Below are 27,184 nucleotides of genomic sequence, written 5' to 3'. Positions count from 1 at the left end.
TTTCAAGGAAGTCATTGAGAATGTCATGAGAGAGCAGCTCTGGGAATGCCTAGAGCACTCAGATTTCTGTGGTACCATTACAAACTTGGTTTTAGATCTATTATTGAGATAGTTATAACTGTAGTTTCGTTGGCAGATGGATTCCCCTCTTGGCAACCAACAAAGGCAAAGTGTCCATATTAAATATATTAGCTGTCTCTTGTAGTGAACAAATACATCAAAAACTTTAACAGGATTTCATGGTGTTGCTTGAGTGCTTTTTTCTTCTGCCTTGTGGGAACCTAAAGGGTGGTATTGTGTGATTGCTAGTCTGGCTGAGGACTTTCTCATGTATCATGCCAAAAGGACGTATTCTGTCACCTTTTGTTGAATGTGTCTGTTGGGAATACTGTGTTGTTTTCATACCTGTAGTGCTTGCAGTGTGCTAATGACACTGCTGTGTTAGTCCTCTTCATTATATACAAATGCCATACCTACTCAACATTTTCTGCCCATAACCAGGACCAGGAGGAGTGCAGTTTCTGGATGAGGTTTGAAATTAGTACCTGGATGAGGGTTTAACCCAGTTATAAGATGATGTGATACTGATTGTCGGAACTGGATTACAACCAGAGCGGGTGTTAGAGTTGATAGGTATCCCCTTGATGGAAAGAATTTGCCTTTTATGAATAGGGAGCATGGTTTTGGATCCTGATTGATTTCCCCCCCCCCCCCCCCCCAATTACTCTGACATTACAGGTGCTTCTCTTGATGCAGATTTTGTCTTGTATATGTTTTTGTTGCCTCTAGATTAGATTAGGTTACTGTTTATGCTGTATTTTTCAATAATACCTGAAGACCACCCAGAAACTTCATCTAGTAAAGAATACAACTATACACCTTTTTCAGTGGTACTTTCCACAATCTGCTGGATTGCCATCAGCTGTATTAACTTCTTTCTTTGCTTTTGAAGGCACTTTAAGGTGCTGGTTTTGACCTTAAAAGCCTTTTATATTTTAGAGTCTGCCAGCCTCAAAAACTTACTGTTAGTGTTCAGAACAGGAGGGAACAGCTCTGGCACCCAAGGTAGCACATGCACATCGTCCCACTCAGATTGTAACAAGTGAGCTGATGCCAGGACATTTAAAGCAAAGCTCCATCAACTCTGGAATTTGATCTTCTTGTTCTAGCAACAGAGCCCCAGTCTTCTGATTTTCATGGCACAAGCTTCATGTTTGCCCAGGCTTTTGTTAGAGGAGGCTGGAGCAGGGGAGAAATAGGATTCTGAATCTGATCAAATTTATTGTGTAGCAACAATGATGTATGTTGAATAATATGCATGCACTTATATCTTGGCAAGGCACGTTTTACAAACCTCCAAAAGTATAATAAAAATGAGATCACACAACACTGAATAATGGCTATTATTAGGCAAGTATTAAAATAAAAGAGTCTGTTTGCCTCCTAATTTTTTCCCTTTGTAAAGCTGTACAAATAAACTAGATGTCCAGTGTATGTTACCCTCTTTCTAAAACTAATTGCATACAAGTAGTGTCTTTATACACATATTTTGTTTCTCTTGTAATTGAATGCCCAGTTCTTATACAGGTTATATGCTAGGGGAGCCAAATTTTAAGTTTATTGTGAGTTATTATTAACTTTGATTTCTCTTGAATGCTTTATATCATTAGATATTTCATTAACACCTTTTTGCATCTTAATCTGTATAAAATTTGTCCTAAATATTTACCATTCTTCTGAAGGAAAGCATTTACTAAATGTTCAGATAACACCACAAAACTCCTATCAATCAGATGCTAGCAATAAATGGCTCGCAAATCTTCAGGAAGCTTGAATTATACATTGAACCTCTTTCTGTAGCACCCCTATGAAAAATCTTGAAACCCAACTCCTTTTAGTTTCTTGTTTCATTTTTTGGTGTGTGATTTCTTTTTCTGAAGATTTCGTAAAATGAACAAACGTCTGGTTCCCAGAAGACCCCTGAGTGCCTCCTTGGGTCAGCTCAATGAGGTGGGCCTGCCTTCAGCAGCTATCCTCTCAGATGAAGGGGCAGTGGACTTGCCCAGTAGAAAATCCTCTGCCCTGCCGAATGGAATTGTGTCAACGGGCAGCACAGTGGCGCAGCTTATCTCACGAGGGACCGACTCCAGCTATGATTCAGCTCTGAAACCAGGGAAGATCGATCACCTGAGCAGCAGTGCCCCTGGATCCCCTCCTGACTTGTACGGGTCTTCCTAAATATTGTTCAAAGTGTTGTGTGTGTAAATGTGGTGGAAAAAATAAGGAACCCTAAATCCACCATAGAAATGAAACAATAATTTTCTGCAGTTTGCTTAAAAATGGTATAGAAAAAATTCTGCTTACTTCCTGATTTTTATAAGGGAAAAGTGGTTTGAGCCATCAAAATACAGAGTTTTGAAATGATATGATATTTACTTTACATTTGCTGTTTCAAGTGCTTTGAGGTGCATGATGCAGCCTAATTAGTAATGATGTCTTTCTACCTTAGGCTGGAGTCTGTCCCTAAGAGCTCACTTCCAGCCTTACCAGTGAACCCACATCCTGTGCCCACTAGAGGTCCAGCAGACCTGCCTCCGATGTCTGTCTCCAAGCAGATGCAAATGGTTCCACGAGGGTCCCAGTTATATCCTGCTCAGCAACCAGATATGTTTTATCAGGATCCTAGAGGAGCTGCCCCACCCTTTGACCCAGGACCTTATCAACAAGGTGTGTGTGCCAGGAACAGCCCTTTAGTCTTTTGCCCTCCTTTCAGTTCTGCTCTTCCTTCCCATCCTGGTTTTTCCTGATCTTTTTTACTTGGCCCTTCAACTTTGTGTTTTCTTATGGTGGCATGAGGGTTAAAGGCTTTCTGTGCTAGCATGGAGTAAAGATTGTGGGTAAGCTTTAGTGATGGACTTTTCAGTCAGCCAAAAAAAAAATATTTTTTGTTGTTGTTGTAAGAGTTCAGCCAGCCACATACAAAGAGGGTTTTTTCTTGCATTAAGTGAGACTTCCTCTTTGTTTTATTTTGTTTTTGTTTTTTAGAGGTGTGTTCACTTAGTATAAAAAGATCGCTCAAGAATGATTTGTTAAGTGCACTATATAAGATAGAGATCACAGGTTCTTGTACCTCAGTTTACTTATGGTAAATGGGGAGGGGGGAAACTGTGACAGGTACATATAAGGTTTTGCATGAAAATTACTTTGAGGTCCTTAAATAGAAGGTCCATAGGTACTTCAGTAATGTTTGCATCAGAGAGTAATAGGTGTGGAAGCAAAGAAAGGAAGGGATAGGAAACAAAAGAGGGATAAAATAGGGAAGCAAACAAGGAAGTAGTTATGGGTGAAGGACAGATTGGAGGAAGAAGAGGTTGCTAGAAATGAGAGGGACAAATGAAGAAAGTATAGCTTTAAAGAAACAGAAGGGTTCTCGTAATGCGTGGTAAATTGGGAGAGAAGACAAAACCAACATAGAGAAAAGAATTAAAAGTGAAGCAGAGAATAAGTTTCTAGAAAAGAGCAGGAAGAATAAGTGAGAGACCTAAAGTAATAAAATGTTTGTTTGGCTTCAACTCTAAGTAAGAACCCTATCTATCTACAAAATTTGACCCAAAACATTTAATTTTGTGTGTACGTGGATTATCCAACAGGTTGGGGAAAAAAAATCTCTGAAACCTTCATAAAAGTGGGAACTTGAGCCCTGTTTAGCTTTTTCTCTACAGGGCTTGAAGTCTATTCCTACATCTAGGGAGTGGAACCAACTTTTTCAGTTCATCTGGAGTCTTGGAAATCTGTCTGTGTAATGGCAGTAGCAAATACAGGCAAACTACGTTTTAATTTTGTTGATTTCTTGAAGGATGTTGCTCAGGTTCTCAGCACCCATTCATACACTCATAAAATGTTGAAGAGACCTGTACTGAGTTCATCCTTGTAGGAGAGAGAATATTATTCCTTTTGATCCATGCAGAAGAGAATAGGCTGCAGCAACTAATCTGTGCTGGGCTCAACATTTGCTGCTGAGGCTCCTCTCCTGCTGTTTGCTAGCTTTTCACTTTCCTAATGCCTTGTATGGTTCCCCTCACTTCCTGGTTTGTGGTTTATTGCTTTCTCACTAATGCTCTGACTTTTCCACATTTATGTGAAAACTTACTATTTACAGCACTTGGAACATGCAGATATGTTCAAAAATTATTTGCTGCTCCTGTTCTTCAAGATGGCTGTAGATTGGGATATTTTGATCAAGCAATTGATGATCAATGATGTTTCTGTTTTTTCCATTCTTGTTTCATATATTCAGGAGTGTACTATTCTACTCAGTCCTCGCAGTGCATGCCTCGTTTCGTCCGACCTCCATCAGCTCCTGAACCTGGTCCTCCTTATTTAGAGCATTACCCGGCTTATCTCCCAGACCGCGTGGTGAACTCCCAGTACACGCCACCACAACAGTATCCTCCAATGGGGCAACCCATTTACCCACCACACTATGACAGTCGTCGTGTGTATCCCCCTGCTCAACCATACCAGCGAGAAGATATTGTCAGAGGAAGTCCTGTGCCCATTGAAATTCCCCAGACAGCTGTGCCTCCATATGTACAGGAATCCAGGGACAGATACCAGCAAATGGAGGGTTATTGTCCAGTGGCTCCACATCTTGGTCAGATCAGACCTTCATGCCACAGAGTATGACTTAATAAATATATTATATTTACTTCTGTCATCTGCTCAGGAAAAAAAAAACAAAGTTATATTTGGTACATTTTCCTCCAGAGTTGAAATGCATTTGAGGGGGGAGTTGAACTAAAAGCTCAGTTTTACATAGGGCTGCATATAGAGCAGTTGAATTTATTTCTTCCATCATATTTCTCCCTAAAAGGTAGTTTCAGACATACTGAGACTATTTGTGTATTGAGATACAATTCAACAAAGAGTTTTATTTGAGAACGGGGAGAAAATCAGGAACTTGAGTTGGCATTTTAATTGGAAATTGACTTAAATTATTAAAAAAGGAGTTAAATAATCTGAAAACACTTCTGTTTTGGAGTTTGCCAAAAATCATTATTAATGTAGTCCTAGTAAGGTAGGCCATGTTCCTCCTCCTAGCCAAATTTCTAAATTCATCAGAACTACTTATGAATCAGCAGTGAAGTTGAATCTTGATAAAACACAGGACTCTGTACTGGTGACTTTAAGTATAGAAATGTTGTATCATCATCTTGGGAACCTTTGAGGTCCCTGGCTTTTTTGAACTTTTATTTTAGCTAAACATAGTTTTATAGAGATTTTATTGCTGGAGATGGACTCTCTCTCATATGCAGAACAGGTACAGCATGGGCAAATAGCACTGTGTGCCTCCTGGCACAGACCATCTTTGACCTGAAGGATATTTCAAGAAGAGGACATTTGTTAGGGAAGTGGGAAAGTAATTCATGCCTATTCTGTATTTGGCCCCTTGAGTTGAGTGAGATTTGTCAAGTGGAATGGCAGTACAATACCATTTGGTGCTGAGGATATCCATCTGATCAAAACTGGAAAAAGGTCAAATTTTGCTTTCCATAAACCATGAAACGGAATGAAAGCAATCATTCCACAACACAGCTGAATCCAAGGGGCAATGTGGAAATTAAAAATTCTCTATCCTATTACCCAGTCTATGAATTACTTTAAAATAATTCATGGATTAAAATTTGCTATGCTATAAATTTATTAGTCATCCAAACTGATGAATCTGTTTGAGGTACAATCCTGTTCATGAAGCATGATTAGTTAGGAGAATAAGATATACGTTATACTGCTGCTGTTCTGTGTCTCAGGAATGACAGTTTGCCATTCTCTGTCTTGGAGCATTATGGTCATAAATGCACAAAGGTAGTGTAGATTAAAATATTAATTTTTGGTCCTGGTGTGAATTTTGGATTAAAAAAAATGCTAGAACCAGTGGGCTAGATATGGGATTTTCAACCTTTTTTAAGGAGGGTACCTCTTCTGGAGTGTACCCCGTTCCAGACAGGTGGGGGGTGGGAAGACGAAGCTGGCAGTGGCAGAGTGGTGAATGGTGGCAGTGGAAAGCAGGGAGCTCACACATAGCAGCCACCACCACCATTCACCATTGTGTGCTGCTGCCACGCACTGCTTTCCCCCACCACTGTCCCAAGTACCCCCTGGGACTGTTTGAAGTACCCCCAGGGGTTGACAACCCCTGGGCTAGATAGAGCTCCAAGTATTTTGGGTAATTTGATACCCTGTATTTTTGGGGAAGCTTGCATTATTGCCACTTGAACTCTCTGTGGAGTAAATGACATTTCAGCCTGCAAGGCGTGCAAAATCTGGTATGAAGAAAAGTCTTAATTGGTGCATTTGGTATTAGCTGATCAATATTTTTTCCCCATATTTCTCCTTTCTTTGTAGAGTGGAATTGTATAGTTGTATGTAAAACAGCTTTTTACAAATGAATGTCCTTTTTATGTTTAAAATTTTTAGGAGCCTTGTAACAGATTTCCATCTTCACCTCAGCCCCATCCCAGTCTGGATGAGCTTCACCGCCGACGGAAGGAAATCATGGCCCAGCTAGAAGAGAGGAAGGTGATCTCCCCACCTCCCTTTGCACCCTCGCCAACTCTGCCTCACACTTTCCACCCAGAGGAGGTAAGCACATTTTTAAGTAAGTCTTTGGGTTGCTGGTGTCATCAGAAATGGTCGTTGGGAGCTAGCGGGGTCAGAGGAAAAGCATGCATTAGTGGCAGACATTTTTCACACAACTTGATCTTCTGAAAAGCTGAATTGATGGGCCTATTAAACAGGAAAGGAATTTTTTTTAATGGTATGAGGGAGATCTCTACAGGTATGAAGGGTCCTTATGGTGACATCTTGAGGAAATGATACTTGGCTGGCCATTAGTCCATTGGTCTGTCAGTAGTGCTTAGTTGTGTATAGGGATCCAGGTTTTCCATTTCCCACAGGAAAACGGAGAAAAATGTGGATTTCTCATTTTAGTAGAGAAATGCGTGGATTTTGCACTTTTGCAAAGAGCTCTCTGCAGGCTGGTAGAGTTCTAGGCTGCAGAGGGCTGAGGGAGTGGGAGGAGGGTGGTCAGGCAGGGGGTGCCATGTGCATGCCAGGCAGCCTGGAGTGCAGCTCCTGCAGGTAAGTCTGGCTGGGGTGGGGGATTGAGGCCCCCATAGGGAGGGAGTGAGTAGGGCAGGGCTGAGGCTGGGGCTGCTGCCCAGTTAGGCAGCACGTGCAGTTTGGGGCCCAGGACTGGAATGTCATGGAGCTGCTAGTGGCTTGTCTAGGGGATGAGGATGGGGCCAGCTCCCAGCCACAGTGCATACTTCTGGGGTGGGGGAGGCAAGTGGCAGGGGGACCTGTGCCCCCCAGATCTGTGCGCGGGGCAGGGGTGGGCTGTGGGCTCGGGCTCCCCACCCTGCTGCCTTTCCCTGGGGCCTCCACGGCTCAGCGGGCAGGACCCAGTGTGGCAAGGCAGAGTGGAGCAGGGAAGCTCCTTGCCACTGTGAGCTCTGCCCTGCCCTAATGACACGACCCTTCTCACACTGGCAGCAGCAGGGGTGGTGGTGCAGGGTTGTGCCCCTCATTGATGCAGGATGGGCAGGGGGTGTCGCCATGGGAACAGAGCTCACAGTGGCAGCAACATGCTTCCCTGCTCTGCCCTGATGCACCAGGTCTCACCTGCTCAGCTGTGGAGGCCCCAGGGTAGGGCAACAAGGGTGGGCAGCCTAAGCCCACAGCGGGCAGCCAGCTCCCACCCCCACCCCACACAGAGATTTGGGCAGGCATGGGTCCCCTGGCTGCCCCAGGAGTGCATGCCAGGAGTGTGGTGGGGAGCCAGGTCCCCTGAACCCACAGCAGGCAGCCTGCACCCGCCCCCTTCATTTGGCTCTGCTCTGGCTGTGCCATCCATGGAGGAGGGAAAGCTGGCATAGGCAGCGGAAGGCCAGGTCTAACAGAGCTTAGCCCCACCAAATGCAGGCAGCCCAGGCGCAGGCTGTGGGTGGCTGCAGTGATGTGACAGAGGCACACACAGGCAGAGATGAGCAGCTGGAGCCTGCAGACGGCCAGGAACTCAGCCCAGCCCAGCAAGTGCAAGTGTGGAGCAGCACCCAGCAAGTGCGTGTGTGGATGGGAAGGGGTGCAGGGGAGGGAAAGGGTATAGGGGGGCAGAACAAGGCCCCTGCCAGGGGGGGGGTGAATGGGGCCCCGGGGGGGTTGTGGGATGCTTGGTGTCTGGGTGGCTCATCCACGGATGCAGAGGGGTTCCCGACACTGCGTGCACCCCTGGGGCAGCCACAGGGGATACATGCCCCTCGATCTGTGCTTTGTGCAGGGCAGAGGTGAGCTGCTGCTGCGGGCTACACTCCACAGCCCACTGCTGGTGCCCTGGCAGTGGCATGACACCACATGCCTCCCATAGCCGGGCAGGCAACGCAGCCAGCGTGCAGGAGGCACATGACATCGCACCACTCCTGGGGCACTGGCAGCAGGGTGCAGAGCCCAGCCCACAGTGGCAGCCTCCACCCTGCACACAAATTGTTGGAGGCACATGCCCCCACATCTGCCCCGGGGGTGCATATAGCAGTGGGAGACGAACCGTCTGGGCTCCAAGCGTCTTGCAACCCACCCCAGAGCCCCATTCACCCCTGCCTCTGTCTCTGCCTCACTCCCTCCTTCACCACAAGGGCCTTGATCTGCCTCCCTTATACCTCTTCCCCACAACAGACTTACTTGCTGGGAGGGGGCAGTGCATGTGCATGCAATATATATAAGCTAAGCTTTCTGTTGTGGCTCTGGTCAAAATTCTGCTAGCTTCAATTTAACTGTCACAGAAGTCAGCAATGCCTGTGATACGCCTCCTTCAACTTACTTACAAAACTAGGTTTTTTTCTCGACAGTACTTGGATGAAGACCTGAAGGTAGCTGGGAAATACAAAGGAAATGACTATAGTCAGTACTCTCCCTGGTCATGTGACACCATTGGCTCCTACATTGGAACCAAAGATGCAAAACCCAAAGATGTTGTGGCAGCAGGGAGTGTGGACATGGCGGTAAGTTGAGATGTAAGAATGTCAGTAATAAATTGTAGAGACACTCCTTTTCTTGCTTTGCAGAGTGACTGTAGCATGTGTATTTGAGCCCTAATTTATCATGCAGTCAAAGGGATAGCGTGAATGTTTGCAGCAAAGTGCCAGTACCCAGAATTACTTCCAGGATAGTTGCAGATGCAATGTGATACTGAAGTTTGATACTGACTATGCATTTCAGCACTTTTCTGACTCTTCTTTATTGTGCAGTCAGTTTGCCATTAAAACCATGACTGTCTGCAAGTGATCTCCTTTATGGGATGAAAATACTCAACATTTTTCATTAAAATGCAATAGCAACACAGGCAATATTCATGCAGCCTACTGAATAGGAAGGTCCTGGTGCTGCTGTATTTTTCGTAAAGACTGTTTTGCCTGAAGGCTTGTCAGGGTATTGCATTTACCAGCTATCCCTGGTCTGAACTGTACATTTCTGGAGGGGGTTTGTGGTCAGCTTCTGTTCTTCCTCTGCATGTAGTCAGTCTTTCTTAATTCCCTCCTGTCTTGTTGGAAGCAGATGCTTGGGGCTCCCCTCTGCTGAGTTTACCCTCTTTCTGGACCTCAGCTGAGCTATATGAGGAAGCTAATATGAAATATATACCATATTTTCTTGCATACTACATACGCCTTTCCCTCAAAATCAGCCCCCAAAATTGAGGTGCATGTCTTTGATCAACTAAAACAGGGAAGCTGATTTTTCTGCCTGGAATAGAAGCAGAATCCCACCCTGCTGGCTGTCACCCGCTTATATTTCTGCTTTAAAACCAACTACTCAGTAGCAGCAGTGGCATTTCTAGTCAGGTAGCTGAGGGACACCATTGACCTGGTGGCTTTTTGTTCTTAATTCCACAGGTGTGTTTCCTTTTTAATGGTCTTGATATTCCACTAATCAAGCTAACCTTTACTCTGGCAAATTTGCTGTCTGGTAGCTACTCCTGGTCCCTCCTTTTCTATTTCCCAGCCATACAGACTTTTTAACACTTTTCAAAATTGTAGATCTACCTATGGAGACCAGTCTTCAGAAGCAACTAGGGTTTCAGTATTTCACTAAGCAAGAAAGAGAAACTTAGTAGATTAAGTCCTGTCCCTGTTCCATGAAGCCATAACATTTGAAAAATCTTTTTTTCTTCATTCTTCCTGCCCAAAAGCAAGGTGCATGTCTTGAAGCATGCACTGCACAAGAAAATGCAGTGTTTAGCAATATGAGCTGTATGAAATAGTGGAGATAAAAGGGGGCTTCCTTCCAGAAAAAGCGGAGTAAGGAGGGCTGAAAATTCCTTTCCTCAGCAGCTTTGGACAGTGGGTTAATTTGGTTTAATCTGCAGTTTTCTGCCATATCTTTTATGTTTGTATTTGGCAGAACTGTTACATTCTAAACTTGAAAAATGGTACGAGATACTCAAAATGGAGCAAGTGGTATTTGAGAGGGAGAGAGAGAAAAGCCTCTTTTTCTTATCACCAAGAAGGGAGTTCCTCTCAGACCCATATGTTGGCTAGATTAGTATGGTTGTTGCCTCACAGCTCTCAGCTTTCCACTGAAAATGCTTCCCAGTAGACTTCCCCAGCCATAGCAAGTAAACTCCTTAGCCTTTTCTGCACACTCCGTTCAGAGTGCTTGCATTTTGTATTGCCGATGTCCTCCCCCCCCCCTTTTTTTTTGTAAGATACCCTGGTCCTTCCATGTATTGATGATGTCCCAAATATTTGTCACCAGCAGATTTCATTAACATATATTTACCTACTTTTATGACAGTCATTAGTGAAAATTATTTAGTAATATTGATATCATACCTGATGATGTATTGTAGAACTCCACTAGTAACCACCTTCAAGTCTTGTAGGCTCTCTGCTTATTACTAATATCCTTTTTGAATTGGTTTTTCATTCAGTTGGTTCCTTTTCCACACAAGTTTTTTCCTTTACTTTGGATGCAGGTAGTATCCTATGCAAGGTGCACCAGCACCTTTTTTAAAGAGATTCACAGCCTCTCCTACATAGCTCCTCAGTCCAGCTAACAACTTTAATTGCTTTCTTAAGTTTGAGTCTTCTGAAAATAAAAAAAAAAAACCTTGGAAGAACAAAATAGTAGGTTTGTAACCATTTAATATAAATGGACTTAAGCTGGACTGTGCGATCAGATCTTCTATAATGTCTTTACTATTTAAAAACAAGTCTAAAATAACAAATCCAAAATCAAATAATGGCTCTTGATCTTGAGAATTTAAGGGTAAACATTTGACTTCTCCTTTCCTGGGTCATTTGTATTTGTGCTGGAAAAGAAACAAGTATGAACCATCTCCTTGATTAGAGAACACTCATCCACGCACAGATGAACTGGATTCTGACAGAAGTACTCTACCAAATAATGACTGCCATTTAAATGTAAGATGAGGCCATTGGCTGTATAGAGAGCTGTGATTGTCTTCCATCTTTGGAAGAATGTCTCTTTACCTGTGCTCCTCCTCCTCTGGTATATTGCATCTGATCTTCTTTTTGTCTTCCTTTCCCTTGTCATGGTTGGCCTTGATCCTTCTTAGTTTCTTCACAGTTATTACTTTCTTCTCTGTGTAGTCACTGCTATTCAGACTCCTTTAGTTAACAGTGATGGTAGATAACATTGCAAGTTTGATCAACTGAAGTGGCTATTTCCAACTGTGGAAGTTCTGAACTGTGGAACAGAGAGTCTGGCTGGAGACAAGGACTAAGAGGAGGAACAAAAAACAAAAATGCCGTATATAATAAACTTTTTCCCTGCTACTTGTTGGTAAATCATGGAAAACACCAGTATGGACCATATTTTTCAAGTCTGTCAGGTGAACAAAAATTGCCTATACTAGTATTTTCCATGATTTGCCAGCAAACAGCACAGAAAGAGAAAGTTTTTACTCTCCTTAACTTAGGTTGTCGGCTTTAATTTTTTTAAATTTCTTGTTCAGAATGTAGATAATAAAACCATTCGTGATCAGCGGTTGGACATGCAGAGAAGAGCAGCAGAGACGGGGGATGATGACCTCATCCCATTTGGAGACCGGCCAACTGTATCGAGGTTCGGGGCCATCTCGCGTACTTCCAAAGCGATGTACCAGAGTTCTGGCCCTATGCAGGCCATGGCAGTTCAGGGAGCTTCCACCAAATCTATGAACATATCAGGTATAAGTTGTGTACATAAATATTTCTTTTACCATAGCTTTTCTTTTAACTTTTCAATGTAGTTTAAGTAAAAAGAGATACCCCTGAAAACTTAGGTGAAAATTTAAATGGTAGTTGATACCACCAAGCTCTAACTATAGAACATAGAAATGGAAAAATATGGTATCTCTGTAAATACAAGATATATTTGGAGGCTTCATGTTCTCATGTTGTATATGGAATTGAGCCCTACCCAGTGGGGCAGCTCCCAGCTTCCCTTGGGAGACTGTACCAGAACCAAAGGGATCTCAGTATTTGAAATTTTTTTTAACAGGTTTCTCAGTTTTCTCCCATTGCATTCTCATTCTCATACTAAAGAATCTTTTCTCTCTGTTCTCAACCATCTAGATGTATATCTGATATAAGACTAAGAGAGGTGGTTAGCTATGTTAGTCTAGAGTCAGGCAGAAGGTAGGGCAGGGTGGTAGTTTAGAACAGGGATTGTCAGCCTTTTTAGACTCAAGGCATCTCTTGGAAAATGCATGGACTTAGATTTTTTTTTACTATGCAGGGTCTTTATCCCCACCCGCCTGCCTGTGTACACCTCCAAGGGCCTTCTGAAGTACCCCCAGTCAGAGATGACCCGAGCAGGGTGCAGAGCCCAGGGCAAATCAGCCTGTGCGGGGCCCCACCCCAGACGCGAAGAAGCTGGCGGCAGTTTTGGATGTAGGGAGCGGGGTGCTGAGTGGCCAGGTGCGAAGCTGGTGGCAGAGGTGCTGAGTAACCACGGCCACTCTGCCTGGCTCTGTGGGGCCCCCCAAAGTGCAGGGCCCAGGGCGGTTGCCCCAGTTGCCCCTCCTCTGGACTAGCCCTACCCCCAGTTGACAACCCCTGTTCTAAGGTGTCATCTTGCCCTCCTATCTGCCTACCTATACTAAATTGTTACAGCATAGCATTCCTGCACCAAGAATTTTGGCAAAGGTCAGATTTCCAAGATATGTTGTTAGTGTGCTCTGTGATTGGTCTCATTTATGTATTCATCTCTGGATTGTTTATCAAATGCTTTTTTTTAGCTTGAATCACTGTAACATGGAATTGATTTTCTGGATAAATCCTCCTGTTCTTTTGCAGATTACAGTCCATATGGAACTCATGGTAGTTGGGGAAGTTCTCCATATTTACCCCATCAAAATATACCTTCTCAGGGACGGTTCAGTGACAGGTGGAAATATTTATATATATATTTACTTATTCTGTGTGCACTAGTCCTTTTTTACCAAACTGAGCAAAGCTATTAACAGCACATCTTCTCTTTTCTTCCTGATCCCTTTCCTGCCCTGAAAGGGAGAGGTTATCCATGTCAGACATTACTGGTCATGGGAAACCTTTGCCCTCAGCTGAGAGGGAGCAGCAGCTCAGATTGGAACTGCAGCAGCTAAACCATCAGATCAGCCAGCAGACACAACTGAGAGGACTAGAGGTTTGTACCTGTGTCTTTGAAGAGACAAGAGATGAAGTGGGGGGAGAGAGAGAAAGAGAGAAAGCTGAAGTTAAATATGCCTATGAAAAGCCATTTATTCTTCCTTTAATGTTTTGAACTCCATAATATCTGGCACCAGGATTTTCCAGCACTTCAACAGAAAGGAAAACTGCCTTACTGTACATTAACAGGAACTGTAGACTTTTTTGCACTTAAAATCTTTAAAAACGTTATTTGCAACTTAGTTATGATAGCATATGATGTTTGTACAACATTCGTGCTTGTCCTCTTTCTCTGTCTTCTCTGGGCTTAAAGTCTGCAGGAATGTTGGGAGAATACATATAGATTATCTTATTGCTCTTGGCTTTTCAGCCTTTGACAAAGTCAGTTTCTATATTCAGAAAGCTGAATGTTTTGTCTCTGTCCTTTTGGCTTTGTTGTGGAAACCTTTTCTTCCTAAACAGCACAAGCCACAAACCTGAACAAAATAGATATTGAAGATATTAATCTTTTGGGCCCCAAAGGTTTTGTTTTGAAGTCAGCTCTCCCTAGAATAAGTATAATTTTGCTGGGGAGGATGGAATGGGAGTTTATTTGTAAAACAGATGATGAGCTGTATCTATAGCTTTTTCATTTTGTAGGATTTTGCAGCAGGAGAAGTTTTAAAAACACAGGGAAGGTGTTTTTGCTGCAGCAAAGTTGCCATCTCAATTTAGTAATGATTTTCCTAGAAGGGGAAATATTAATCTCCTTCAGAAAGAATTAAAAGGTACCTTACAGCTAAACAAATTGAGGTTTTTCCCCAGCAAGAACATTAGAGAATAGTTTAGAAGTCTTTGCTTAAGCTTAATTAGCTGAGATTCTGCTTTCTAAAGCAGGGGCTCTTATTGTGGCTTTATTATGGAGTTCACAATATTTGAACATCAGTGAACAGCAACTGCAAGAAGCACACGTTTCTCAGTAACTTGAAAAGTGACTTGTGTTCTTGTTCAGGACCAAGAGGAGAAATTGCTTCTTTTAAAAAAATGTGCCTGTTTGCCTTTGCCATAATGGAAGAGTATTGGAAAGTTCCAAAACCCCTACCTTGTTTGGTTCCCTAGGTAATGCCATAACTGATTTTGTTTGCCTTCATAGTCGAAGCATAATCATTTAGGATGTAACTATAATGATTGTTGACCCTTTAGAACAAACCTGTCATCCAGGTCTTTGAGATTTGGCTATTATCTTGGTTTCAGATGCAACCAGATATTTAGAATTCAGCGGGCTTGCTCCATTGAACTGCTACAAGATTAAGTGAAAGCTAGGAATAAAACAATTGTGATTGCATGCGTTTTGCTCAAATGACCAGAAGAATCTGTGCTAGATTCTCAGTAGTTCATACTGGAAGGAAGGGTGATCTTGTATTAAATACTCCTTTTTTTTCTTCTCTTTAAAAAAAGCAAAAACCCTTCAGTTGTATGTAAGAGAGATTTCCTTTAAAAGTGTGTTTGGAATTGTTTTCAGTCGAGACCCTTAACTTATAAGGGAAGAGAAGGCTTCAGTTTTGTAACTAGGCAATACTCCTGATTTATGGCCTTGTCCCTCTTTGTGCATGAAGTGTTTTGTGTGCTCAGTTGTATGTGCTTGGCTTTATGCATTTAGGCTGCTAGTAACAGGCTGCTGTTGCAGAGGGAGGCGACTACCCTGGCAGGCCAGCCACAGCCCCCACCGCCACCTTCTAAGTGGCCTGGAATGATCTCAAGTGAACAGCTGAGTTTGGAGCTTCATCAGGTGGAGAGGGAAATTGGGAAGAGAACTCGTGAGCTGAGCATGGTGAGTGCTATGGGTATGGGAGGCAGTGAGATGGGATGCAAAGCTGCTTGGTTTGCCGCAGCACTATAACCCTTGTGATAAGGCTCTCTGCTGGATGACTGTTATCACTCTCATCCACTTCCTGTTTCCTGTTTTTTGTCCAGAATTTCTAAATAAGCATGTTTATTTAGAATTTCTAAATAAGCATGTTTATTTAGAATTCAAATTCTGTACAAGTAATTTATCTGCTTAAAGTACTCATTTTTTCTAGCCCCTTGAAAGCAAAAGTAGAGCTGAACTTATAATTGGGCAACTAGGCACAAACTCTTATGCTCAAATTTACTGCCCAGTTATTTCTCTGAGACCATGGATGGGCTAGTTGTGCTGGATAATTTGTATAATACTTTTGACATTCCATCCAGGAGAGGGCCAGCATCTAGTACTCTTTCAATATTACACATCCTTATTTTTGCTTCTCCTTGTAAGAATCAGTCCTTTCTTCGGGAAATTCTGTATCCTGAGAGAATGGACAGATTCTACTGAGTCAACTTCTGTGTCTTATGGCTTTTGTCAGTTGCTTTGTGCAAGATTGTTAATTTACAGGCGTTCTTCTCTGGCCTCATGGAAGGAAGTAACAGCCTCTTTGTACAGTGCCACAACATTATTTTCTTTCATCTTTTTTTCAAAGGAGAGCCAGTCTTCACTGGATATGAAAAGCAAATTGGGCACCAGTAAACAGACAGAAAATGGACAGCTAGAGCCGCAAAACAAGGTTCCAGCTGAAGATCTGGCACTGACATTCAGGTAATTCGTGGTCATTTCCAGTGATCCATAGAATACATTTTCTGTAGATAACTAATAGGTTAGTCAGGACTATCCCTTTGGATACAAGGAGCAGCTGCGGCATTTCCAACATGCTTTATAAAGACTATATGGTAGTGAAGAATGGAGTGATTCTATTTATAGTGTTAATGTGAATTTAGGATGATTCTATCTGGCAGGAGTGCAGTGAAGTTGTACATGAATTGTTAATTGTTTCCAAATAGAAAAAGAAAAAAATGTTGTCTTATTAGTAGGATTGTTTTGGGGATTTGCTCCAAAATGTTGATGTAGTCTATGAAGATTATTCATAGTCAGGATAGAACCCCCTGACTTTGCATCTGCATAATGACCACTTGTGTATTTTAACAAGAGGGCCACATCTGCACTAGACAGTCATTACACCACACTGTTGGCTAGAATGTTACAGGAACCATCTTAGAAGCCTCTTAAAGCACTGGTTATAGCACCAAGGCTGAGGTCATTAGTTCAGATCTGATTAAAGTGTTTTGAAAAGAGTCACACTTATTTTAGGTGAAACAAGTCTAGGTAAATTTAGTTGAGTATGGGACCAGTCTGGATAGGTCCTGCATACTCTTCACAGCATCTCTTCTCTGTCACTGAGATATGGGATGCTAAGCTAGATGGACTTGTGGTCTGACTCAGTATGTCATCTCTTAGTCTTATGAGCAGTTTGAATCTAGATGGTAACTCAGTGGATGAAAATCAGTTTTTTTGTTTGTTTTTAGTTTTTTGGTTGTCTGGGGTTTAGCTTTACAACCCAATTGTTATAAATCTGATTTTTTTGTTTTGTTTTGTTTTGTTTTTTTAACATATCAGGTAAATGGTAGGAAAATGCTGACCCTGGGATGTTATGTTGCTATGTGCACACTAACTCTGCTTTTAAAGAGAAAATTCAATGCAATATAGAAGTCATTCTGGCCTCTAAAACTAACTACAAAGAAAAATAAATCACTAAAATATTAACATTTTAGATTTTTAAAGATAATTCAAACTTCAAGATGGTAGTTTCTTTAAAGTTTGATACTATCACTGTTTTATGAGCCTCTTAGAGGGAGGAGTGTAGAAAGCATTTAATTACACAGAGAAATTAGATTGTTTCCGTGTGGTTTAAGAACCATAAATTCAGTTGCATATAATTTACATATGGTTTGCTTAGAAGTATTTAACACTATTGTAGTAATACAATTACAGTTTCCATCTGAGCTATGGAAACAGTGACAAGTATTTCTAAATACTATTCTGAAACTTGGCTATTTTTAATATTTTAGGTGTAGAATAGAGTTTCTGAAGTGTATAATTTGTGCACTAATGTACATTTTATGATATATTGAAATATTTAGTAAATATAATTATTATAGAAATTCTAAAATTATTCCTTTCCAGTAGTTTTGTTTCCACTTGTTACTGTCGACACTTTCTCTTTCTGATGCGTATCCAGAAATCGTAGAAAATTCATTTTCTAGGCACGCATATGCCAGTTTATGCAAATTCACAAATGATTGTTGAAGCACTTTGGCAACAAATATTCAGGGCTTGCTCTTTCACTCTTTCAAATCTTTTAAAATCCTCAACCCCTTTTTCATTCCACATCATTCCTTTAGCAGTGATGTTCCAAATGGATCAGCCTTGACACAAGAGAATATCAGCCTCCTTTCAAACAAGACCACATCTCTGAGCCTGACAGAGGACCCAGAGGGTGGAGGAGACAGCCATGACTCCCAGCGAACAGGAGTTACACCCACCTCTGCTCCATGAAGTGAAGAAAGCATCTCCCAGAAGTTCTGCTGGGGGGTGTTGGTTGCTTTTGTCGTGTTCACTTCCAGGGGTGATCAGAGAAACCCAAGAATAACAACAGCAGCAGCAGCGAGTCCGGAGGCAATGTGCATAAACACCACTCCTAGAAACAAACCCTGCACATAGTTCACATTAATGCGTTTTTTAATTAAAAAAATGAAAATTAGCAGTATCTGCAAGCAATTCAAATTAAATTTGTTTTTGTTCTGTGAATGAACTTTATTTTAATAACATTGGACGCCTTGGATCCCAGGGCTTAAAAAAAAGATATTATATATATATACTCTGTTTGATTAATTGTATGATCTTAATGAAGTAGGTTTTTTCTTTTACTTTGTATTATTACATATCCAGTGTATAATTTCTTACACCTTCACTTCTGAACAACCAAAACAACCTGGCCACTTCCTTGTATGAATTTAAAGGTGAATGAGGGTCATGAAATGGAGGGAGGCCATGAATTGCAGTATCAGAAAAATGTGCAGCAATCTTCATTTCTGAAAGAATTTCTCTTTAAGTAGGAACTCTCTCCTAACTTGCACAGTACATCTTTCTGACTATACCTGTTGGCTTTAAACAGCAGTCAATACAATCTTCCCAGTTCAGTGTAAGCATTCCATAACACCTACCCCACTACAAAATGTATATCCCAGTGTATGAGTTAACCAACAGTAAAGAAAATTCAGCATTTGCACATCATTTTACTTGGACTAGGAGCTAGTATAATGCATCATTTTGTTGTTGGGACTAAAAAGTTCCTTGCAAGACAAGTAGGCCTAAACTAATCAAAACTTACATGCTTTGGATTTCCAAGAGAAATTGAAGAAGTTGCATTTCTTGCTCCTGAGCTTTAAGTACTTGGCTAACAAGTGGTTGTCATGGTGTAACATGACAGGCTACAAAATGTCTCTTCCTAGAAGAAGGAAGAAAGACAACACATATGTCATGGAAGGAAAATAATTAAAAATCAATTTGCAAAGACTTGCTGCCATCCATTATTTAGGAAGATGAAAGTTTCCTTTTTTCTTTTCTTTTTTAAATGAATGGGATGATATCAAGGTTTGTCTCAAAGAAACGGACCATTTATTATGGAGCTGATCCACAACCCATTGAGCTAAACTAGTGAAAAAACTTCCATTCCTTTCTATGAGCTTTGGAACAGGGCTTTCATTTGTATATTTTTTTCAAATTATAAAAAAAAACACCCCTGCCTGCCTTCCATGTTTTCGTCACTGCTGCTCATGTATGTATATATACACCACTGATATATACATATATATGTCTTATGCTTTTATAATTTGCTATTCCCAGTCTGATATTTTTTATAGTCCCTAGTATGTCGGTCATTTTTTTTGGCCTTGAAGTTTTCTCGCAGGAGGAGACGGAGAATGTAAAATTGATGTGTAATAGATTTGGTAATTGGCAATTTGGTGAAAATAAAGGAGGCACTTGGTTAGCTCATATATACTATAATTAGGCAGCAATGGCTGAAAGTTCAGTGTCATGGAATCCTTTCAGGAGCAAGCTGTCTTTTTTTCTGTTGAAGTTTAATCCAAAAATTATTCTTCAGGTGTAACTGTAATACTGTCAGAAACATTTACAGGTACTTGAAAGTTGAGCATTTTTATGACATGTAATCTTCTCCATCTTCCGTAGAAGGTGGACACTAAGGAGATACTTCCTTAAGTGGAATATGTTAACAGCATTTTTAAAGAAGTTACAAACCTTCCCAGCTGCGCGTTCTATTGAGGAGTTCTCCTAAAAGGTCACAGAAATGAATGAGGTTTTGCTGCACATATTTTGACCTTTTCTGCCTGTACTGGGCTGAGATCCTCTGAATGGAAAGCTCAATACTGGTTCCTCCTATTTCCTTGTTTTCCTTTCGGGACTAGACTACTAAAAAGAAAGCACTGGTTATGTAATAAAATTACTGCATTGCTTTGGTTGGGTAAAGCAAGAGTTAATAATTTTCTTGGTTTTTCTTTTTTTCTCTCTCTTTTTGGTTTAGGGTTTTGTTTTGTTTTTCTTCCCCCTTAACTCCTGCTGAGGTCATAGCAACCTTGGGCTAAGCTTTGCATCCATCATAATGTTAATTAAAATAAATTTGGGGGGGAATACAGTCCCACTATTGCCTACCAGTAGGAGAGTCCAAACAGAAGACTCTTTTGAGTAGCGATTATTTAATTTGCCCAGTCAAGGCACCGCATTTATATACTATTTCACATTGAATTTGATTATGCCCTACAGACCTGGCTGGTCAAGGATTTGATACACATATTGGCTTGGGATTCGAGCTTTCTTTTTTATTTAAATGAAATTTATATATAAACATATATATACAGATATACATAGTTATATCTGTATATATATTGGGTATGTTTTAAGAATTTTTTCGCATGAGCGCAGCTGTTGTGATCAAATGTCTGGGAGGAAGAAGCACTGAACAAAGATAAGGCATTTTCAGCTCCCCTCCAAACTCTCTACATTCATGCACAAGTTTTTCATTCTTGGTTGAATTTTAACATCTTTATTGCCAGAGAAGGTAGTTTTGAGGTTTTATTAATTTTTTTCCTTAATTTGTGGTGAGGAATCTTTTCTGCCCTGAATTCTTTCCATCCCTGCTACTTTCCCCTAGTCATGCATGTTTGCGCTTCACATCCTGCTTTGAAGCCTTTTGGTATGGTCCTTATCTTTCCATGAGGAAGATCAGGCCATCTCTGTGGAAAACCTGTCTGCTCTGTTCCTTCAGTCTCCCCAGTACCATAAGCTTTGTGCAGTCTTGGCATTGTGCTGGTAAATGAACTGACGTGGGGGCCCATGCTATTGTCTGCAGTCTTTAAATGCAGAGACCTACCAGCAGATCTGCCATCACTTCATTAATTTTTATGAAGCTGATCATCTGCTATGTCCTTATTAATGCTGGAGCACATTTTAGTTGCAACAGTTAGTGCACTATTTTAATCTAGGAGGACAAGCTCCAAGTACAGATATTGTCTCTCAACTACAGAAATCAACTTTACATAAAAAGTTTTAGTGTCTTGTCACAGCAAATTCACCTTAAATCTTGAAGAAGAAGAAGAAGAATCTGGTCCATCATCACTTGTGCCAACTGGTTTCCTATTCAGAACTGACCTGATTGTTTCTAGGCCTAGGGGAAATAAAACACTACAATAAAAACAGGTCAGATCATCAAGGTTAAACGCTTCTCCATTTATGGATTTGAAAGGGGACCTTAATGTTGATTTTTGTTTTTCCTCCCTCACCACATTTTACTGTACTTTGTGCTAGTGTCCTTGTGATGATCAATCAGTCCAGGTGAATGCCCTGTTTGCACAGCATTGTAGTTTGGCTTATTAACTGTTTTTTGTTTAATTATCTACAAACTGTATTGATTCTGGCTTTGTTTCCTCTTCTCCTGTTGTCCTTTCCCAGTGTTTCTTTACAGAACTTTAGCTGCTGAAACCAGTCAAATAGGGAATCTGAAAAAGGCTTTAAATCTTTATGGAGGTTGTATAAAACTTACTTTCCATGAAAAATGCCAGAAGAGCTGGGAGAATTGATAACTGTTCACATTGTATAAGAGGTGATTGTGAAGCAGACTGAATTTCACAGTTCTGTCTGTATTGACCACTTTTTTGTTGACTCCTTCACTTGTGCCCCATGTCCTTCACCCGTGCCCAGTCTGTGTTCCAGCTATACTGGAATTCTACCTACTTTGGTCAAATGAAACCCTGCTAAACCCTGATTTTAGATCCTCCTGCTCAGACAAGAGCAAACCATATTACAATGGTGGTTGAACACTATTATTGTGTGGTAGGTAAAATAGATTTCTTCATGCAAATAGCACCTTCAAGAGAACTTTGGTAGCCTGGTTTCAGTTACAGTGGAGACAGTCTGTGGGGGCAAACTGGGAAGCTTCAAGTGGCAGGCTAGGGTACACAGTGCCAGATATAAATTATTGGCCCACTCTAGTTTAGAAACATTTAACTTGTCCTGTAGTAGCATAGGTGACTTTATTACCCCAACACATACTTCTTATTCATTTTATGTGACCTAATTCATTAATAGTATAAATCTGTAAGTTCACTTTTGTAAGCTGCCATATCCTATTTCAGAATAGAAAATAGAAATCCTATAGATCTGAGGACCTTTCAGTCTTGCAGCACTGTTACCCGCCTTAACCTCAAATTCTTTTTAAGCTGTCGGCTTCTCCTGAACCTGACTCTCTCCCTTTCTTTCCTTCTATGGCTTGCCCATTATCCTCCCTGATCGTGCAACAGTGACAGCTTGCTGCCTCAAAACAGAGCATTCAAATGAATTCGCTTAGCCAATAACTTCTGTGAAGTTGCCTTTTCTAATGGTGTTATTACTCAGTGATGCACAAATGTGATATTGCCCCTACTGGTAGGCAACCAGGGAATCTGTATAAACATGGTAAACTGTTGTTGTTCTTTAATGGAGAGCCAAAGACTTGTGCTTTACACTTTACTTTTTTTCTTTTACTGGAATAGTCATTTTGGTTGTGAATATTTTGAGTTTTGAGAGTTGACTGTATTATCCTAATAGAAATTTGCAAAGTTGTTGATTGTCAAGCCTTATACATATTTAAAATAATGGGAAGTCATCACTTTATCTGGTTGCAAAATATGTGAAGGGTGTGTTTAAGCACCTAATGTGTTTGGAGATTTTTAACTTGTTCTTATATCCACTCCCATGCACTCTCCCAGCCCAGGATAATTTACAGGTAGGAGAAAGGGCTTAGAAGTGTCAGTAGTCTTAAGCCATGTCTATAAAAGTTAAGCCTAGACTAATGTGTTGATAGATAGCTTAAAGTTAAAATTACTAAAAAAAACAAAACAAAAAAGAAATGCTGGTGAAAGGCAAGTCCATATTGCAAATGTGACTTTTTGCTGACTTCCAAAGAAGTCCATTTAGACTGAGAAGATTTTATAGCATTATGTTAAATCTGATATGGTAGAAGCAGACTTATGCAAGGATATTGCCTGTTGACGACAAGAATTTAATATTATCTGTGACACATTCATTGAACCACAAAAAATAGGAATGAGCTGTTTAATATGATATACAGTAAAGCCATTTGTTTCTACTTTCCTTGAGCTCATTTATTCTCTTGCAGATTGTTCTTAGGGTTCAGAGAGGAATCCTTAAGCAATAAAAGTAACAAAGCTATCACCTTCTTGCTGTTTCCATTCATGAGTGCAGAACCTCTAAAAAATAAAAAATAATAAAATAAAATAGCAGCAGCAGTTTCAGGTCTGTAATAAGTATGTAACTACAGGGGTAGCTTTCATAAGAAAAAGAATCCTGTCAAAAAGATATATTCAGTTAAATAACGACAAACTCGATTCTTAGGGTTCATGATAGTAAGTGCAAAACGTCAGAGGGTTCAGCAGCAGAGCTGTTAGCTATCCTCTTTTTAATAAAGGAAAAATTGAAAGCTGTATGAGAGTAGAGAAATATATAGACTATAGAGCAGATGCAATGAACAGGTAGAATCACTGTCATATGACTGCATCTCCATATCCATCCTACTAGTCGTATTGATTCCTCATCTCCTACTAGTCTTTCCTCATCTCCAAGTGTGAACACCCAATATTAGCAGTATTGATAGTGAGCTTGACATTACTGTCTCCTAAGTTTTACACACTTGTATTATACTGTAAGATGCTTCCCCTTTAAAGAACTACCAGTCTCATTTAGAGCAGTGATCCAAACAGTAAACTGAAGAAAAACCCATCTTGCTAAATGTGAATTCTGAATTTTGTGTTGAAAATGAATCAACATTTCTAAGACACCTTTTGAATGTAGCTATGGTGCTGAAAAGAAATTGTAATTAATAGTGAGTGTACACATGGCCAAGATTATTCATTTCACTTTGAAACTGATGTACTCTGAGTACATTTTAATATGAAAGGTAGGAAATCAAACACTGATCCTAGTTTTCCATATTGCTGCTGTCTTTAATTGCTTGCTTTCTCCCCAAATGATAAATGCTGGAAAGAGGTTTCAAAGCATGAGTTAATTCCAGTCACCCTACAAAGGTTTTGGGTGGACCTTGTTCCAACACAATGTTTCCTGATGTTGCCATGTCATAGCAACAGTTGCAGTGTAGAGGGAAACACCTCTGTATCTCTGAATCATGCCACACTGAATTTCAGAAGCAGTTGATTCTTGTGATACAGATGGACAGTAGATTGGAGGAGAAAGGAGAACATATTTTATAAATATTTTTATAAAAACTTATGAATGGTGAGAGTTGTTTTATGCTGGGGAGCTCTCTGAACACTAAGCAAAGAGGATGGAACATCATTTGATCCCTCCCAGAGAAGTGCATGGAGAACCTGGCTCATCATCTGCCTATGCTGGACTTCCTTCCCAAGAGTCCCCCAGTAGTTTGAACTTTTAAAGCACTGTGCCCAAAATGTTTGGACATGGATGTATAAAGTCTAGCCATATAAATAATTGCCATTCTCCAGAGATTACTGAGTGCTTGCAGGTTCCCAGGAGGCTACTTGAGAAGTTCTCTGGGAGCTGCAAATGCCTGGGAGCTCTGAGAAGTGTGCATCTTTTATTTAGCCGTCTAGCTTCAGGCACTGAAGTCTGAACACTTTGGGCCCACAGGGGTCTGGCATTGTACAGGTTTTTTTGACATCTCGAGACAACCAGTTCTTTCTGGATATGGAATTTTTTGGCCAAAAGTAAAATATTTACAAAAATAAGTCTTGGGAAAATACAGGAAAAAAAAAAAAAGGATGCGATACAGTTTCCCTGAAGAGGAAAAAGTACTAGATATACTGAAATACATGTATGTTTAAAAACAATCCTGTGGAGTTATCTGATGTTTATGGTATAAACTAAAAATTGTTTTCTTTGTAATGTTAAAATAATTTTATTCATAATTTGTAGCAGACAGTACTCACAAGTCTTTGGCATCTGAACTGGATTGTGTACTGGATGGATCCCACAACTGGACGTGTGCACCAAGCTCCATTCTAGATTTTTATTAGGTGTGATGGAAACTTTCTGTGCATGCAAAAAGCAACTTGAGTAGGGAGAGGAGAGAGAACCCCATTCACAACACAGTTGATGCATTGTTTACAATTTATGCCATTGCTTTGCAGCCTCTCCTAAGTGCGAGCTGCTGCAATGTGGACAAAATAGCCCATTAAATGACTCTTAGCTTTTCTAATTTAAGGAGTTTCCATTTCCCTTTGGCCTGTGCTTGCCATGTAAGCAGCTTCTATGCTAAGAGGGGCTTTCCTTGAAGGCTAGCTTACCAGCTGCAGTATAGCTTGATTTTTTTTTTTCTTCTGTTTGTGGTAACTGGTAATAGTAATGTTATGAGCTAGTTCCTAGTTGTATTCAGCTCTGGGGAAGAGGAGAGAGGTGGCATGCAAGAGAACAGAGTTACAGGAGAAAACATGCATGCCAGCACTCATCCCCTCACTTTAAAAGTCACCTGTTTCCAGTTGTGGGATTTCTCTACAAAAGCTTGTTTTCTCTTTCTATGTAAACTTAGTTTTCTTTGATCTTTTTTGGGCTCATACCAGTCTCCCCGAGACATTCTGCAGTCATTATCACCTTTTTGGGTGGAGTTTATTTTATTTTTTTGGTTTGTTTGTTTGTTTTTTAAATAACTTTTAACATTGGTGCATATATGCTTGGGATAGAGCTCATGTAATTTTCCAATCGTATTGATTGTATGTGATTGTGCCCTGCAGAGGTATATTTAACAAAAACAATAAAAATAAAATAAAAAAGGATAGTCTAGGATAATAAAGGAGACCATGAGATTTGAGTCAGGTTATGAATGACTTCTTGAGTTTACTTAGGAATTTGTATAAATAAGGATCCCCATTTGCTGTTCTTATAAAACAGTACTGAACAAACTTTTTTTTTTTTTATTTCCCTCCTCTGTCTTTTGAAGTGATCCCTTTTGACTTTTTTTTTCTCCTTTCCTTCCATTTTCTTCCCATCATAAAAAGGGACAGCTAACTCTATTTACTGAATATTGTGAATATTTATTGTTCTTATCTCCCCAAACACAAGAAGAGTAGAGATTTAAATAAAAGGTGTGAGTGGAATTCCATAAATTGTGAATTCTTTGTGAGCACAGTAGAACATTGAAATCTCATGCATGAAGGCTGGCAGTGGAGGAGATCTTCAAAGGCATGTATGGCAGTTTTTGTATCTTTTGGAAAGTCCTTTTGAGATTACCGAAGGGGGAAACAACAGAGCCTGCTTTATCCTGCTCCAATGGCATTTTGATCCTCCAGTATTTGTGTTTAAACCTTAAGTAAAAACCGTTTTTCACACATTATGCTGAGGAGGGAGGGGATTGGCAGATGGAAAGGCAAGAAAGAGCTCTGGTCTTGAAAGTCATTGTTCCTTGTGATTTCTTTTTTTAAGTATAAGCCCAACACTATCATTTTGTGTTTTAAAAAAATTGTGCATGATTATATAGAAAATGCCATATGTGGAAAAACACCATATGTTGAAATGCTGTTTCTTCCCTCCTCTCTAACTTGCCTTCCTCCCTTTGGAAACTGACTCAGCCTCATGTTACTCCTGCATAGTGTTTAAGGCTCCTATGAGTTGCAGATAAAAAGGATTTATTTTAATTAGTAAAAAGGAGGTGATTCACCTTTCAGTCTGTAAATAGATGGAAGTGTCTACAAGGTCTTATCTGCTTTTCTGTCAGCATTTATATTAAATGATAAATTAATGGCTTACACATTTGAAATATCTCTCATTTTCTCTCTGGATTGCAGTGTGCATTGTGAGCCTCTTGAGTACAGATTTTTCTCCAGAGCAATATATAATCTTTCCTGACCACAGTGGAAAATTAAATGCCTGACAAAAGCACAGAAGCCTGTGTCCCCTTTTTAAAGTCCCCTTCCCTCCCCTACTCCCCCTTTCCTTCTCTGGTTGCTAAGACCTGAAAGCATGCTCAGTGCTAATTTAGTATGAATCCTTTCTTTTTCAATGAAGTGGTTTCCTTGGGCAAGAGGCATGTATATCCACCAGACATGAA

At 40.6% G+C, this 27,184-nt stretch overlaps 1 protein-coding gene across 5 annotated transcripts in view; it reads left to right on the top strand.

The window, feature by feature from the left end:
* RC3H1 (ring finger and CCCH-type domains 1) overlaps positions 1-26,882 on the top strand; it is a 104,073-nt gene extending 77,191 nt beyond the window's left edge. For 2 of the 5 annotated variants that reach the window (XM_059728326.1, XM_014596006.3), the window contains exons 10-20: positions 1,941-2,222; positions 2,510-2,727; positions 4,298-4,680; positions 6,478-6,642; positions 8,904-9,056; positions 12,029-12,242; positions 13,353-13,443; positions 13,566-13,701; positions 15,343-15,513; positions 16,181-16,296; positions 17,937-26,882. In XM_059728326.1, coding sequence (XP_059584309.1) covers positions 1,941-2,222; positions 2,510-2,727; positions 4,298-4,680; positions 6,478-6,642; positions 8,904-9,056; positions 12,029-12,242; positions 13,353-13,443; positions 13,566-13,701; positions 15,343-15,513; positions 16,181-16,296; positions 17,937-18,090 — 2,083 coding nt within the window. In that variant the 3' untranslated portion in view covers positions 18,091-26,882. The remainder of the gene's footprint in view (positions 1-1,940; positions 2,223-2,509; positions 2,728-4,297; positions 4,681-6,477; positions 6,643-8,903; positions 9,057-12,028; positions 12,243-13,352; positions 13,444-13,565; positions 13,702-15,342; positions 15,514-16,180; positions 16,297-17,936) is intronic. The other 3 variants (XM_014596008.3, XM_006272938.4, XM_014596007.3) reach the window with 3 other exon arrangements.
* Positions 26,883-27,184: the final 302 nt, after the last annotated feature.

The sequence above is a fragment of the Alligator mississippiensis genome, chromosome 5, assembly GCF_030867095.1.
Source record: "Alligator mississippiensis isolate rAllMis1 chromosome 5, rAllMis1, whole genome shotgun sequence".
Lineage (NCBI taxonomy): Eukaryota > Metazoa > Chordata > Crocodylia > Alligatoridae > Alligator > Alligator mississippiensis.
The sequence above is the reverse complement of the archived record's forward strand: the minus strand, read 5'-3'. Positions and strand labels throughout refer to the sequence as shown.